The sequence below is a fragment of the Pectinophora gossypiella genome, chromosome 22 (assembly GCF_024362695.1).
Source record: "Pectinophora gossypiella chromosome 22, ilPecGoss1.1, whole genome shotgun sequence".
Lineage (NCBI taxonomy): Eukaryota > Metazoa > Arthropoda > Insecta > Lepidoptera > Gelechiidae > Pectinophora > Pectinophora gossypiella.
In genome coordinates, this window is record NC_065425.1 from 7,185,872 (window position 1) to 7,202,741 (window position 16,870).

At 39.4% G+C, this 16,870-nt stretch overlaps 3 protein-coding genes across 4 annotated transcripts in view; 2 read left to right on the forward strand and 1 right to left on the reverse strand.

Annotated features, from left to right (window-relative positions):
- LOC126377010 (soluble guanylate cyclase 88E) overlaps positions 1-16,870 on the forward strand; it is a 327,862-nt gene that overhangs the window by 155,251 nt on the left and 155,741 nt on the right. The window lies entirely within an intron of this gene.
- Positions 42-14,732, reverse strand: LOC126376960 (odorant receptor 4-like). Its single transcript, XM_050024513.1, has 10 exons — positions 14,621-14,732; positions 13,457-13,609; positions 12,886-13,068; positions 4,721-4,873; positions 2,678-2,795; positions 2,216-2,312; positions 1,299-1,400; positions 611-699; positions 197-263; positions 42-98 (listed from the first exon to the last, which is right to left on the reverse strand). Exons 1-10 carry the CDS (start codon positions 14,730-14,732, stop codon positions 42-44), a joined length of 1,131 nt encoding a protein of 376 aa, XP_049880470.1.
- On the forward strand, positions 1,284-9,228 carry LOC126377223 (larval/pupal rigid cuticle protein 66-like). Of its 2 annotated transcripts, none has more exons than XM_050024925.1 (2): positions 1,284-1,370; positions 8,593-9,228. In XM_050024925.1, the coding sequence occupies exon 2, from the start codon at positions 8,608-8,610 to the stop codon at positions 9,160-9,162; it is 555 nt and encodes a 184-aa protein (XP_049880882.1). In that variant the 5' UTR covers positions 1,284-1,370; positions 8,593-8,607; the 3' UTR covers positions 9,163-9,228. The 2 variants fall into 2 exon arrangements, with proteins under 2 accessions (XP_049880882.1, XP_049880881.1); XM_050024924.1 differs by lacking the exon at positions 1,284-1,370 and adding an exon at positions 7,940-7,962.

The window sequence follows — 16,870 nt, forward strand, 5'->3', positions numbered from 1 at the left end:
TAGGTACCCTACAAATCTTAAAAATGATGTAGGTACGAAAATCATTGCTTGTAAGTTTTCAACAGGAGCGTGAAATAAGACCACGCTGTTTTAATAATCTGGAAACAAAAATAAAATAATTCAATGTAAATAAATGGAAATATGACTATGGAAAATTTAAATAAAAATACGAGATTTTAGTTTTTTATCTACCTACCGTCGTAAAGCTAGAGAGTGAAATCACTGAAAATCCATAAGTTGTTACACGAACTTCCTTTTGAGATCTGAAAAATAAGATTACTTAGTTTTAAAACAAAGCAGGTTGTAGGTACATCTGCGTACCTACCACAGGTACCTACTCTAACCATTACCCTAGAGAAAGGGTGGGCAAAGCCACAAATCAACCTATGTCATCTAAAACGTAGATATTTTTATCATTATGACGTTTAATTCCACTACGTTTTGAGTACTTAAATATTTGAATATGCAATATATTGAAAATATTTAAGACGCCGACATGCATCGTCAGTCAGGTAAACAAGCGGAATACAAACTCCTTGACGTAGACACGCGTAATCTAAACAGTAAATAAAATACAGGATCAACTTCAAATAATAAGTATCTCACCCACCTATAAATCATAATGCGGATAATATTACTTATTTGTTTGTTAACGCGGTACCATCCACTATTATACAATGCATCTGCCACACCTAAGCTCTGTAATCAGGAAAATAATTACTCACTTAAGTACCTCTATAAGTAAAATACAATTACCATTATGTTAGGTGAGTACTTGGGGAGTTTTAGGGGCAGGTATTTGTAAAAGGGGACGGTTCAGAGAAGGTCGTAACGCACTAAACCTAATCAATATTTTCTTGTAATGTGTAGGTAAGTATATTTTATTTAGATAAACAGATTTAAGTAATCTAAACTAACACACATGTCAATGTAAATGTAATAAATGAATGAATAAATAAATAAATAAATAAATAAAGTCTATGTCCTTATTTTTTATGGATAAAGCTTTCAAACTAACCCCTATGGATGTGTTAATGTCTGAAATAAATATATTTGAATTTGAATTTGAGAGCAGAGGAACCAACAAGTCTCCAGGGGACAAGAGACAACTTGGAACAAAGACCATAGCTCAATACGGCCGAGACGAACTGGAGTAGGATTTCCAAGCGAAAAACGCCCGTAAACCCTACTTCGATACGTCCCAGACAGTGACGAACTGTAGTAGGATTTCTAGGTTTATGCTAGAAACCCTTACTCCACTCGTAAGTACTTATGGGAATAATCGAAACATGACTTACAGAATCCAAAAGTCGTTGTCCGTACCAGCAGAACAGCCACATTTGAGACAATGCAGTTAACAAGAAGACTTTGTAGGGTAACTCGTTCCATTTCTCTACCATCTAAAAACGCATGAAACATATATTATATGGACTAACAATCTGCCTATTAACGTTGTTACCCTTTAATCTATGCTATTAATCAAATAAATGAGGAATCAGAAGCCATTTCACGCCATTTCAGGGGCCTTTGGTGGCTTAATAGTAACGTAACCCTGAACGGTTGATGGGGTTGGTAATCCACCTTACAACCCACACGATAGAAGAAGATCAATACATCTGAATATTGTGTCTATAACGGCCCCTGTAGTCTAGTGGTTGAGCGTTACGCCCACAATCCGGAGGTCCTGGGTTCGAATCCCGGTGATGAGATATCACAACAATCACTTTGTGATCTCTACTTTGGTTAGGATATTATAGTTCGATCACCCGATTGTCTGAAAGTAAGATGATGTGTGCTTCGAAAGGAACGTTAAGCCGTTCCGATTACTACTTAATGAGTTATGTACGTAGTTGTTACTTGAACCATGTCAGGGGGCTTTGGCGGTTCAATAGTAACCCTGACTCCAGGGTTATCGAGGTGCTCTACCTTACAACATACGTCATGGAAGAAAAAGAATGTGGTGTCCGTAAGTACCTACTCTGATTTTCTTTTAATTATTTGTTTATTTATTTGGGTGAAGAAAGAAAGAAAGAAAGAAAGAAAGAAACGTTTATTATAAAGGGACACCACAGTAACAAATACAAAACAAATATATACGTAATTTAAAACACGGAGTAACACACAACTTACAATCAAACAAAACACATAATAAAAACAACATACACGAGAAATACAAATAGGTGGTATGGGTGGTGTTTCATATTTGTTTACTTACCACGCAGCAAAATCCACAGAAGCAAATATTGATGGATCCATTGCAGAAGTTCAGCAGCAGAGTAACGCTGAATAGCTGTTCCACATCACCTGCCAATCTAATACAGATTGAATTACTTAGTCAAACGATCATGTACTTAGGTCATGGTATAAGAAGACATGTAGGCTCTGCACGGTAAACGCGCCGCGCGCGCCGCGAATAATTATATCGAGGCCTTCGACCAATAGCCGTTTGACGTCCATCTACGTAGATAGCATTGTTATCGTTTATTGGTCGAAGCGATCAATATAGACCCGGCTGGTATGCTCAATCCTATGACAAGCCGCCATTGCTGGCCCATTGATGACGTAAGTGAATCATGCCCTACAGTATTCGTTACGATGTCACTAACACTGTATAATATGTTACTAAGTATACTTAGGTATTTTTTCTAGACACTGAACGCTTAATTCTACTACAGACCTTATAAGAACTCGATGTCTAAGAACAATGTCTATTAAATCATCGTGCACTTTCTTCTGAGATTCGTCATCATTCAGAGACCTCTTGTCGGTACTTGAAAGTTCCTTGTTATAGGTAGCTGAAATAATTTGTGAAGTTTCTATATTAAACTATATTGTACTAAAACATAATTATACCAGGCCGGACAGAAGGTATTTGCCCAGTAGACATTGGCCCCGATTCCTGCAGACACCTCCTAATTTTACTTTAAGTTATACCTGTCATTTTCTTATCCGCCGAAAAGGAAAGGGACGGATGATTGACAGCTCTTAATTTTAGGAAGAATGAGTAAATGAATGAATAACCCGGGCGAATCAAAAAGGTATCTCGCTGGTATGTAAACCGTTTGACGTGTGCTGTCGACATAATTATGTCGGGTTATTGGCCAATGTAAAATTTTAGACGATTCTTTTAGATTTGTGCTTAAAATTTACGTGTGTTCCATAAATTTTATGCTTGTCGATTACCTGTCCCTTTCCTTTTCGGCGGATAAGAAAATGACAGATAGAACTTAAAATAAAATTAGATGGTGTTTACAGGAATTAGCACCAATATGTATGTTGTGGGCAGATCATGATGTGCCGGCATTTCGTGATATGGCCCAATATTACATGACTTCCCAATTTAAAGTTCGGCAGATCGATTGGGAGCGACGTATTTGTCGATTTGCCGTACAGTCAGTTAGCCACATCGAGATATGGCTGGGCATATCGTAATTTTATTTAAGTAGTTCCATCTCATGACCCTGGTGGTGGCGCTGTTTGCACTGTGTATGGGTGAGAAATTGTATGTGTGTCTCAAGTCTGTAGGGTGACCATAACATTGGAATATAATTATTTTTTCAAAATAATAAGTATAATTTGATTTAATTAATATACATAGTGTTATATGTACAGAGTGTTAGTGACATCGTGGAATTTTTAGTCCCAAAATTAATGTTTTAGGTACTTATTATATATATTATAATTTACTTTTTTTATTTATTTATATAATATTTTAATAATACATATGTATCATAATTAACTAACTTTACCTATGTTCCCATTTATAGCAAATAAAAAAATCTAAACGTAAATATAATTGAAATGTATGCGTGTATGTGTGTGTGTGTGTGTGTGTATCTGTATGTATGTGTGTGTATTATAATCAAGAATCGAACTCTACCTTTTGCACACTAGACCAGAAATACCTCCCATTATTAGGTACTTACACTACTACCTACTAACTGCGTATAACCCGGTATAATTACTCAGTAATTTAAACTTTTAATGTACATTTCAGAGCCAAAGTAGTTTTCAGCCACACGCTTTGAAAGGTCGTTCAAAACTAGTCCTTGTGTTCGGTTACCGCTAGTTTTGAACTATAGTTCAGTCAGCTGAAAAATTACTGAGCTTTTCAGCAAAAGATCCAATTTATTTTAAATTCACAATAGTACATACTTATCAATGTTTCAAAAGAAAAAGCTGAAACAAGTAGGTATCTACTTATTTAGTATATTTAAAATAACTGGTTAGGTACACAAATGCACATTAATGCTGATAATCTGGTCTTCAAATAAAAACAAGCCGAGTTTATGAAACTCAACTGACACCTTCCGAAGCCCGGAAACATCTTATTTTCCGGACAATCAGGTGCACCCTGATTGCAGGCTCATCCGCCTAGCATTATCCCGTTTTGCACAAAGTCCGATTACCTAACCTGAAGATTTGACAGGTCCGGTTTTTTACAGAAGCGACTGCCTGTCTGACCTCCCAACCCGCGAAGGGAAAACCAGCCCAATACAGGTTAGGTCACATACCTCCGAAAATGCATTCCTCGTGAATATGTGTTTCCTCACGATGTTTTCCTTCACCGCTGAGCACGTGATAATCATTTACTATCCAAACATGAATTCGAAAACAAATTCGACAATCATGAGCTAGGGAGATGATGATGAGTGGATAGCTGGGCAATGAGGTCGCCGACGAACTTGCAAGGAGAGGATTGGACAAAAGTAACTCTCACCTAATGGATACTCCCCGATGAGTTGTTCATCTTCAGGCACGTAGACGAGTCGCCTGATCTTGACAGAGAGTAGGTCCAGCTGGGTGGTGATATGACACATAAAAGCGCAAAACAGCAGGTCGCTGCTCACTATGTACCACACTGTTATCACGCCTGTTAAAGATTAAAGGTTAATAAAAAAATAAAAAGAGTTCAATTCGGACATGATCCATAGAGGTTACAATCAAATAATGAACAACTTAATGAAATCAAATCAAATATACTTTATTGCACAGAACTACATTTAAACAATCTGACATAACACATGAATACAGTACAGTTTGGGCGGCCTTATCGGCCTTTCGTTACCGGGTGAGAGCCTTCAGCGCTCCCCATTTGTCCGGCCAAATAGTTAATGCCATCTGCGGCAAATCAATAAGTCACTAAGTAATCAATAAGTCAATAAGTCACGTCAAAAAAATATAAAAAATATCTGCCTTTCGGCCTTAATCTAGTGATAGTAATAGAACAGATAAGGTTTACAATAAAATACCAGATAATATTTTGAATTTGTCAGAAAATAAGTAAATTTAAAGCTCATGTGAAGCTTAGTTGACGTAAAAAAGCTTACTATAAGATTAATGATTACCTACATGATAAAAATGTCTGGTATTAAATGTGTTCCTCTAGTTATTACCCTCATTGATTTAAAAGATGTGTTGCTGTTGCAGTTGAAACAATAAACAACTCAATCTAGTGTTAGTTATAGAAAAGATAAGGTCGACATATATGCACGACACTTTCAAATAACACCAAAACATACACATTAAACACAACGATAAAGTAAGGTAAACCTAGCTCATGCTCTGGTGGGCAGCCTTTTTTTTTTTTGACGTGACTTATTGTAGATTTGCCGCAGATGGCATTAACTACTTGGCCGGACAAATGGGGGAATCTGGTGGGCAGCCGAGAAGTGCCGTTCTATACGTAATAATATTCAGTTGGCTCGATCATAATAAGGTAGCTGGCTATACGACTCACCACCTATCACGTAGGTGTAACAGAAAGCTCGGTGAAGTGTGAACCTCTGATTACCTTAATTGGGATATAGTCGTAAGCTTATTTTACGTTTAATGATCTCCACACAGAGAGTTGATACGATCCCGGAGGCAGCATGTCATTTTGACAAGAACATACAAATATAAATCGGTGCTGTGATTAGGTACTTACAGCATATATTTATATTTGTAAGTATGTTTACTTCATAAGGATATTTTCTGGCTAATCCGTCTATTTTGTTTTCTTATTGAGTAGAAAGTAAATATCTATTTCCCTTAAATAATTTTCTTATTTTCATTTCACCTTATTTGTTTTCTTGTTTTCCATCTCTACTAACATTACAATGTTATGAAAGCGTAAAATTATAGTATACAATGGTACCTATTCAAAGTTTGCTTGTTATTTTGCAGACTTTATATAATGGGGCTTATATGACCCGATACCGATACATTTTATCAAATTAAAAATCAAACCAAGAACTCAAAATCACTACAATTCTATTAATCTTTTGTTATATGAGAATAAAACTATTGACAAGATTGGAAAAACGCAGCATTCATTCTATTACTTTAAAAGAATTTGCCCGCCTCACATTGATTCATACTACCTATAAAAATAAAATACCTTAAAACTTTCCATGACCATGTGGTTGAAATCGACTAAATATCTCATCATCACTAATTTAAGAGCCACGCTCTTGTCGGTGTAGCATTCTTCATGCTACTTTTTAACTTTTCGAACGCCGGAACGCAAATCTCAACCAGACACAATGTAAAGTCTATTGTGTCTGGTATCTCGGCAGATGAGAGGTAAAGGGAAAAATAGGGCAGTGGTTTCCCTCTTGCCTTCCGCCCACTACACTACTAAATATTTGACAAGATGAAAATGTTGTTCATCATCATCATTCTTAGTCTTAAGACACAAATACTATACCTAATACTTGGAAAGACAGATAGGTAGGTATATAAAGTGTGTCAAAGGGGGGGCCTGTTGTATTTCCTAATGTTTATAGTCCTAAAGTCGATTTTCCGAACATCATTTTCCTAATATTTAATTGTACTAATGTTCGATCATCCTAAATATTGATTATCCTACCGTAATACTTGTCCTAATATTCTTTAGTTCTAATATTAATGTCCCTAAAGTTTGAAATTCCGAATTTTTCATTCCCTATATTTATGATCTATTTGACATATTTTGGTTAGTTGTGACCATCGAGGCCCGAAGGGCCGAGAGGCGGCGGTGAAGATTTGTTTCGTAACGACAGCAGTCACGGGTGCGAGCGAAGCGAGCACGGAAATTCGCGGCACCCCGACACTGTAGATATAGGTTACGAAGGCTGTATGGCAGGGGGCAAGGAAAACGAGCCCCCTGCCATATAGCCGAGTGGGTTAGGTTACTTGTGACCATCGAGGCCCGAAGGGCCGAGAGGCGGCGGTGAAGGTTCTCTATTGCATTCCCTAAAATTTCTTATCCTACTTTTTATTTTCCTTCACATTTTATTTAGGACTATACATTTTAGGAATATAAACGATTGTAACTATGGACATTAGGGCTTACCATCATTAGGATGAAAAAAAATAGGGCAATGAACACTAGGAGTTAACAAAATTGGACTAGGATCATTAGGACATTCGATACTTAGGACTAAAATGTGAAGGAAAATAAAAAGTAGGATAAGAAATTTTAGGGAATACAATAGAGAACCTTATTTATATAACATGGCCAATACAATACTACCTTAACCTAATAATACCTATATAAAATACAATATAACACTACTATGTTGGCACTTCTTGGCCTGTTTCGGTGGTGCACATCGGTGGCTCAGTTGGCTCAATCTTTATAGATGGCGATACGGTTCACCACTTATAACGTTGGTCTAATAGAAAGCTCATTGAGGTATGAGTACTTAGTTCATCTTGCGATGGATGTACCTCTGACTACCCCAATTGGAATATAGTCGTGTGCTTATGTATAATGTACATAATTATGTATATATTTAATTCCGTTTCGAATTTCGACTTTGACTTTGACAAAAATGCACCGCAGTACCTTTCTCTTACGACCTAGAGTGGTCATTTTATACTTCCTATTACTAGCCAATTATGCGTGTAAGGACTCATATAAAAGCTGACACAAATAATTATTTATCATTCTCAGTTCACTGTGTAACCATAACAAACATCAAAATGGCAGCTAAGGTAAATTGGGTCGTGTGATTTTTATTTTCAATGTGTTTATTGAATAAGTGATAATTGTGAAGCTTTTAACAGCTACCTAATTACTACTAATTTTACAATACAAATTATCGTATATATTTTAATAATAACATGTGGTGTCCCATCACATTTAGATTAAATTCTCTTAAGAATTCCAAAAGTCCGGGACTCCATAGTCCCGAGATATGGAAACAATAATAATCATATATTTATTTATTCAAGTAACAAGACTCATTGGGTTAGTTATCTTACTCTGTGTGTGTCAGGAAAGTAGCAAATGGAACTCCATAGTTTCTGCTTACACCGGTGGGAAATAGGCGTGAGTTTATGTATGTATGTTAGTAAACGGTGCAAAATAGAATTGGCAATATTTGGTACGTAAATGACCCCACCCCACCAGATATGGCGCAGCAATGACTCAAGTAGCCACTGACGAACTGGTCCCCGATGCTCAGGATAATATTGGAGCTGCCTCGCATACCACGCACCAGGGATATATTTGCACATGGCATAAACTACCTGGCCAAATAACTAATACCCACTCTTTATCTATGTTTGAACAAATAACCTCTCAAAATGGGAATCATTTTCAAATATCTTTTCATTCCACAGTTCGTCGTTGTCGCTATGTTGGTGGCGTGCGCACACGCTAGTGGGCTCCATGGCGGAGACTACACCAGCTTCTCGTACGGCGTGTCCGACCCCCACACCGGCGACGTCAAGGGCCAGCACGAGACCCGCATTGGGGACTCCGTAGTCGGGCAATACTCCCTCCTGGAGTCCGATGGAACGAAGAGAACTGTCGACTACGCCGCTGATGCTCATTCCGGATTCAACGCTGTTGTGAGGAAAGACGGTCTAGTACACGCTCCCGTGGTCGCCGCTCCTATCGCCCACGCTGCTCCTATCGGCTCCGCCCACGCCGCTCCTCTGGCCTACGGAGCTTCTATCGCCCATGGCTCTTCTCTCGCCTACGGAGCGTCCATCGCTCACGGCTCTCCTTTGGCATACGGTGCTTCTTACGGTTACGGCTCTCCCGTCGCCTACGGAGCTTCCGTCGCCCATGGCTCTCCCCTGGCTTACGCTGCCCATGGCTCGCCCCTAGCCTACGGTGCCGGTCTGTCCCATGGAGCCGTGGCCTACGGAGCCCATGGTCTTGCCCTCGGCGCTCACGGATGGTAATTAGTTATAATTAGACATTATAAAGTCTTTAGTCATTCGATAGGCGTAGTAGCTGTGATGTTTTGATAATACAAAAGTGAACTGTGATTTGTTTTGTTTGATTTCTTTTATTAACCAGATGAGATCCCTTGTGATTATTTTTGCCCAAACAAGTGATAAACGCCATAAGTCCCGTATGAAGTTTAACACTTTTAGCGTATGAAGTTTAACCTAGCAACAGCTTGCTTCGTAAGCGATTTAATAATTAAAATTGTCCTGATTGTTCGAAAGTAAGACGATCCGTGCTTCAGAAGGCACGTTAAGCCGTTGGTCCCGATTACTATTTACTGATGTAAGTGAGTAATCGTTACATGAGCCATGTCAAGGGCCTTTGCGGCTCAATCATTACCTTGACACTAGGGTTGATGCGGCTGGTATTCCACCTCACAACCTACACGATAAGAAGAAGATTAAAATTAATACTGACTTAGGTAGATAGGTGACTAAACCGTGCACGTACCTTATGTACTTACAAACATATACTAATAGGTACCTAGCATGTACATTGTAGCAACTACATCATGTATCGTATTTATTATGTATGGACAATAATTCAGAAAGCTTGGTGAGGTGTGGGTGGGCGCTTAGTTCATCTTGCGATGGATTATCTCTGACTACCTATTTGGTGTGCGTCAAGCTAGCGGCCTCAAAAAAAAAATGGGCACGAAAAAATAATTTGACCATACCAAAAAATAGTACTCTTATTGAAAAAAATAGTACCTGTTGTAAAAAAATTAGTACCATCACGGTTCTGGAATTATAGCCATGTTTTATTGCACTTGCTAGCTTGACGGTGAGCGAAATTTGGCGAGAGTTAACGACAAGGTCTTTCGCTTTGATTTAAACGCCAAAAAATAGTATCGAAATAGTACTCACCCCCTGCAAAATACCGAAAGTAGTACTTCAACGGTTCCAAAGTTATAAAGGTAGTTCTTTGATCCCGCTAGCTTGACGTTTTGAAAATACCTATTATCTGGGGAATGCTTGCATACTTCAGTTTGTAACTAATGTCAATAAACTCGTATGAAATAGTACTCCCTACCATCATAATTTGGACCTGATTCTCTTTGTAGAAATATGTCAAAAAGTCATTATAACCTATGTCATACATTTATCAAGACGAGTACAGTCGCGAACAAAATTATTACACATGGTCAAGAATGTTGTCAGATTTCAGTATTTTTCCCCATTTTTGGGTAAAAATTGGTGAAGTGCCAGGGTTGTTAGATGAAAGTAATATCATTGTTGAAACTCTTTGAGTTATTCTACAAATACTGCAAATTGTTTATTAACAAACACTTCGATCCGTAACAAATTCAACATGAAGGTATAAATTATAAAATAAAACAGCAGATTAAAAATGTATTATGATGTATTAAAATCACAGATTGTTTTCGATAAGAACTAGACCCATGCAGCCATTTTCTATTAAAATTAGTGCATATGGGTGTATGCAATAGGATTTTTTTGTAATAGCAGCACTGAAGTGCAAAGAAATGGTAGGGTAGACCTCCAAAATGGCAATACTTACGAATAAATTGTGAGGTTATGTAATTGTCTACGTGACTGTATCAACAACAAATGTATGGCATAGGTTATGATGATTTTTTAACATTTCTACAAAGAGAATCGGATCAAAATTAAGATGGTAGGGAGTACTATTTCATACGAGTTTATTGACATTAGTTACATACTGAAGTATGCAAGCGTTCCCCAGATAATAGGTATTTTCAAAACGTCAAGCTAGCGGGATCAAAGAACTGCCTTTATAACTTTGGAACCGTTGAAGTACTACTTTCGGTATTTTGCAGGGGGTGAGTACTATTTCGGTACTATTTTTTGGCATTTAAATCAAAGCGAAAGACCTTGTCGTTAACTCTCGCCAAATTTCGCTCACCGTCAAGCTAGCAAGTGCAATAAAACATGGCTATAAATCCAGAACCGTGATGGTACTAATTTTTTTACAACAGGTACTATTTTTTTTAATAAGAGTACTATTTTTTGGTATGGTCAAATTATTTTTTCGTGCCCATTTTTTTTTTGAGGCCGCTAGCTTGACGCACACCCTATTTGAGATATATTCGTGAGCTTATGTTGTACAATAATTTGAATATCAACAACATATCATATTTATGCAGACTGGATCTTGTATGTTTTCTGATAAACTTTTTGTACAAATATCTAGACATGACGTCAGATACAGATCGGCCTTTCACATCACCTTCACAAGCTCAAAGTTGCTCCCAAACTTGAGTTACTTTATGTCATTTTAATAAATATATACATTCACTACAGTTATGAGTCAATATAACATTATAGCATCACGCCTGTATTCCTAAAGGGGTAGGCAGAGATGTATTTTAGTAGATAGGTAATAAATAGGTCAGGCATGTTGTATCGGACATTATTTTTGACATGACTTCTTCTCTCTTGTGGGTTGTGAGGTGGAGTACCAACCTCATCATCCCTGGTGTCAAGGTTACTATTGAGCCGCCAAAGGCCCCTGACATGCCTCATGTAACGACTACTTACTTACATTAGTAAGTAGTAACCGGGACCAGCGGCGAGCAGCAGCTGTGGAGCAGCGTGGTGGAGTATGCTCCATACCCCCCTCCGGTTGATTGAGGGGAGGCCTGTGCCCAGCAGTGGGACGTATATAGGCTGTTTATGTATGTAACCGGGACCAACGGCTTAACCTGCCTTCCGAAGCACGGATCATCTTACTTTCGGATAATCAGGTGATCAGCCTGTAATGTCCTAACCAAACTAGGGATCACAAAGTGATTTTTGTGATATTTCCCACCGGGATTAGAACGCGGGACCTCCAGACCGTGAGCCTAACGCTCAACCACTGGACCACGGAGGCCGTTATTTCGTGACTCGTGGCACTTATTGTAGGTTTGCCTCTGACAGCATTAACTACTTGGCCGGATTACACTATACATAAGACTTACTATAGTTACTGTTGTAATTACCTACACGTAAAATAATCCGTGAGTCGCTCTCGGGTCAGACAGAGTACTGCGGAGCGGAAGGCAAGAGGGACGGGGGAAGAGGGAATTTATTTGCAAGAACACAAAGTTAAAAAATTTTTTGTGACAGTGAGGCTTATTATAAAACATTTTTTTTTAAAGAAAACAAAATCCTGTTTTCCTCAATTCAGCATTAATGAAAACAAAAAGTATAACTCAAGGAGATTCGTCCAATCCCGTCAATCATGAACAGGATCTCGTCATATTGTTTCGGAATTGATCCCGACAAATTATGTGTTAGAGACGAAAAAGTGGCGAAATATTCGCATTTTCATATTATTTTAATATAGCGATGTCCGTGGCCTCACTCGGCAGGGCCCGCAGAATACCAGCGTCGTGGCTCACGCCGCGACTTATGCTGAGCGAGGTCCTTTTATTCCGGACTCCACCGCAGATGATCGGGCCGTCAGTGCGTTGCATTTAGAATACTTAGTTTTATTATTATTGTTTTTATGATTTTGGTTTGTTTTTCTTTTTGTTTTGGATTTTTTTTTGTCTGTGTACTTATTGATTTCCGTGTGGTTTCTGTCCTGTGTTAAATGTAATGTACCTGTCTGTCTGTGTATGTGGTGTCCGGAAGTAATAAATGTTTCTTTCTTTCTTTCTATTCAACTCCGTTATCGCGAGGTGTCTATCTAGTTATAATTCTTACCATGCCAAGTCTGGACCAGCAGCAGGAACTCATAGACGCCCTTCATATAATAAGGGTTGAAGGGGAGCCAGTAGAAGAACGGTAGGACGAGAGACACGTCCCAGCCGGCGAGCCACTTGATGTACCTGATGAAGGGTACTGACAGGTACACCACGAGCAGCGTGTTGTTGCACCAGTAGTAACCTTAAAAATCAAGATGATCCGATGATGATGATGTTTTAGAAAAGTACGTTACTCCGTTGGTCCCGGTTACTACTTACTAATGTAAGTTCGATACATGAGCCATGTCAGGAGCCTTTGGCGGCTCAATAATAACCCTGACACCAGGGTTGATGATCCACCTCACAACTCACACGATAGAAGAAGAAGAGGAGTAGTAGCTTTTCAATATAGATGTTAATTAATTAGATTTGTTCACAGAGTTCTTATTATAATCCCAAATAGAGGTTACGAGCATTAAGTATAATGTCGTCCGCCTGTTAGTTTCTCATACTTATACTATAACAATGTAAATGTTAACAATTTAAATGTTAACAATGTTAATGTTAGCAATGTCATTATTCGTAAGTACCTTTAATTACAATGTAGAGTCGTGCCAATGCTGTATTGATGATGTGGTATTCCTCTTCGGTAACTTCTCCATCAGGCCAAATGGCTCTAAGTTCAGTGTACAGGTTCTCATATACAGGGCGGTACACCACTGCCTTGTAGGATTTTGATACACCTATGGAAGAAAGAGAAGCTCGCTGGCGCAGCGGTAAACGCGCTCGGTCTGCGATTGTTGAAGTAAAGCAACTTTCGCAGAGGCCGGTCATAGGATGGGTGACCACAAAAAAAAAGTTTTCATCACGAGCTCCTCCGTGCTTCGGAAGGCACGTTAAGCCGTTGGTCCCGGCTGCATTAGCAGTCGTTAATAACCACCAATCCGCACTGGGCCCGCGTGGTGGTTTAAGGCCCGATCTCCCTATTCATCCATAGGGAAGGCCCGTGCCCCAGCAGTGGGGACGTTAATGGGCTGATGATGATGATGATGATGATGGAAGAAAGAGATACCATACACTCATGTGCCTTCTTTCTTTTTTGTATTATTTCTGATAGTATTTATTTTCATGATCTTTCGTGAACGTTAGATTATAAAAACGCTATGGCATAGAATACCCTCAGGGAGCAGTGCGGTCCACCGCGGTATACTCCAGTATACTCCGGTCGATTGAGGGGAGGTCTGTGCCCAGCAGTGGGACGTTTATAGGTTGTATATGTATGTTAATGAAAAAGAGCCGTGGTAGCCCAGTTGGTAGAATGCTTGCCTCTGACTTTGGGGTCGCAGGTTCGAATCCAGCTCACACCTAAACCAATGATAGTCGAATTGGTTTTCGAATTCATATTTGGATCATAAATGATTATCACGTGCTCAGCAGTAAAGGAAAACATTCCCGAGAAATGCATTTTCGGAGGTATGTGACCTAACCTGTATTGGTCTGGGTTTTTCCCTTCGCAGGGGGTGGAAGGTCAGACAGGCAGTCGCTTCTGTAAGAAACCGGACCTGTCAAATCTTCAGATTAGGTAAGCGGACCCTGTGAAAAGCGGAATAAATAAAGCTAGGGAGATGATGACGTATGTTTATGTGTGTTTGTGTGTGTCAACAGAGATAGACGGTTCCTTATGTAGCGCAGGGTATCGTGGAAGGAACCACTCATGCTTACCAGCTGTGTGCGTGCTTGTGTTCTCTACGTACCCAGCATACAGAAGCCGATGCAAGGCATCATCATGAAGATGGAGTCGGCGTCCTGGAAGGACCCGCCTTGTGCCGTCTGCACCATGCTCATCACCTCTAAGGTCGTTGCCATGACTATATTCCAGAAACCGAACCAGTAGTACGTTCTCCAGCAGAAACTAAAAGTGAGAAGGGGGGTTATAGAGGCCACTTACAAGAAATTCATGTAAAAAGCAATATTGTAATTAGATATAGCAACATCGGTCGAATATTGGTTAGTTGGGTGGGAAATGCTACCAGTCTTTTGGGCACTTTGCTTCGGAGGAGATTTTCTATTTGTAAATAATTGTATATATATAAAAGGAGAAACTGACTGACTCACTGACTGACATAATATCAACGCACAGCCTAAACGGCTAAACGTAGGCATTTGAAATTTGGAAGGGACGTAGCTTGGGTACCGTAGAGGTGCACTAAGAAAGGAATTCCCGAAATACCCACGGGAACGGGAATTAGCGGGAAAATCCTTTTGTATGAAAAATCTAAACCACTTAAGTTAGACGCTTGAAATTTGGCATGCACTCCCATACACACAAATATCTTTCTTTTATAACACGCCACGCGGACGAAGTCGCGGGCAAAAGCTAGTAATTGTATATTATTGTTCTGTATTGCAATATTGGTGTTTTAGGTGAATTTCTGTAATGTGGCATTTTTAACCTTCCTGGTATACATTGCTGTAAGTGTCAGAACGGCCGGTCACTCAAGAGTTTTTAAAGTTGAAATGGTGCTCATGCATTCATTACTTCCCTATTACTTAGTGACTTTTAGCGCCCATCACCAGACATTTGATTCCAACGTTTTTTAGAAATTAAGTAACAAAGATGACCGGCCATTCTGACAAACCAAATCCCTCCTGATATTTATATAAATGGATTTTGAATAAGTCCGTCTCTAGAATAAGAAAAGTTCTCTTTGGAGGGCACCTTCTCTGTCTGACTGTTGGCTTTTCATGTTACGAGTATTTTCTAGTGTTATACTTAGGGTGTTTTTAAATTAGATAATTGGGTCTTGTACTAGGTTTAGAATAAATTATGAAATTGTGATTACTAAATGGAGACAGATCTAAAACTAACGAAAAACTAAGGTCGACATTTTATCACGTTTTTCTATGACGTCACAGTGTGCTTTTTCAAATTCCATAGTAGTTTCGTGTTTTGACGTTTAGTAAAAAAAAACTGATTTGACTAGTTGGATACTAGCCTATTATGCATTTAAGCTCACGGCTATGTCCCAATTGGTGTAGTCAGAGGTACATCCATCGCAAGATGAACTAAGTATACAACTCACCGAGCTTCTGTTAGACCAACGTGATAGATGGTGAGCCGTATCGCCGTCTATAAAGGTCGAGCCGAGCGAGTGAAAACTGTATATAGATAAATCCATACGAAATAAGTAGCTGCAGTAGGTATCATTGGCGCCGCGTGACTCAATTTATAAAGGCGCTCACGATAAACAAAGTTTACTCGGACACAGCGGGCTATATGGAGAGAGCTATGCTCGGTATTTCCCTGCTCGATCGCAGGAGAACTAAAGTCACCGACATAACTCGGAGAATTGCAAAGCTGAAGTGGGCAGGACACATAGCGAGGAGAACCGATGGCCGCTGGGGCGGAAAGGTTCTAGAATGGCGACCACGTGTCGGACGACGCTCAGTGGGTAGGCCCGCTACAAGGTGGACCAACGATCTGGTGAAGGTCGTGGGAAGCCGCTGGATGCGGGCAGCGCAGGACCGATCGTCGTGGAGATCCTTGGGGGAGGCCTACGCCCAGCAGTGGGCGTCGTACGGCTGATGGTGATGACTCGGACAAAATCGGACAGAGCTATTACGCTATATAAATATCTGCTAACAACATACCTCGCGAATTTGGAATCATTGGTTAGAAATCTTATTCCAGACGATCGGGACACAAAAAAAGGTATTTTGAATGTCGCATCGTAGTCTTCCTTCCCGTATATGTATTCCTGTTATCAAATTAAATACATTGTTTTAGGTTTCCGCGGTTATTATAGTAATTACACATAATAACGGGTTCTTACCGCGTTTAAATCAGGAATATGAGATTTGAGGGAGAGAGAATATCCCTGATTTAAATGCGGTAAGAACTCGTTATTATGTGTTTAAATTATCAAATTAAATAGTTTGGTACAAGATGACTACCATGCGATTTGGCGCACGGTCTAATGGGCGATTCTTGACGGTAACTATAC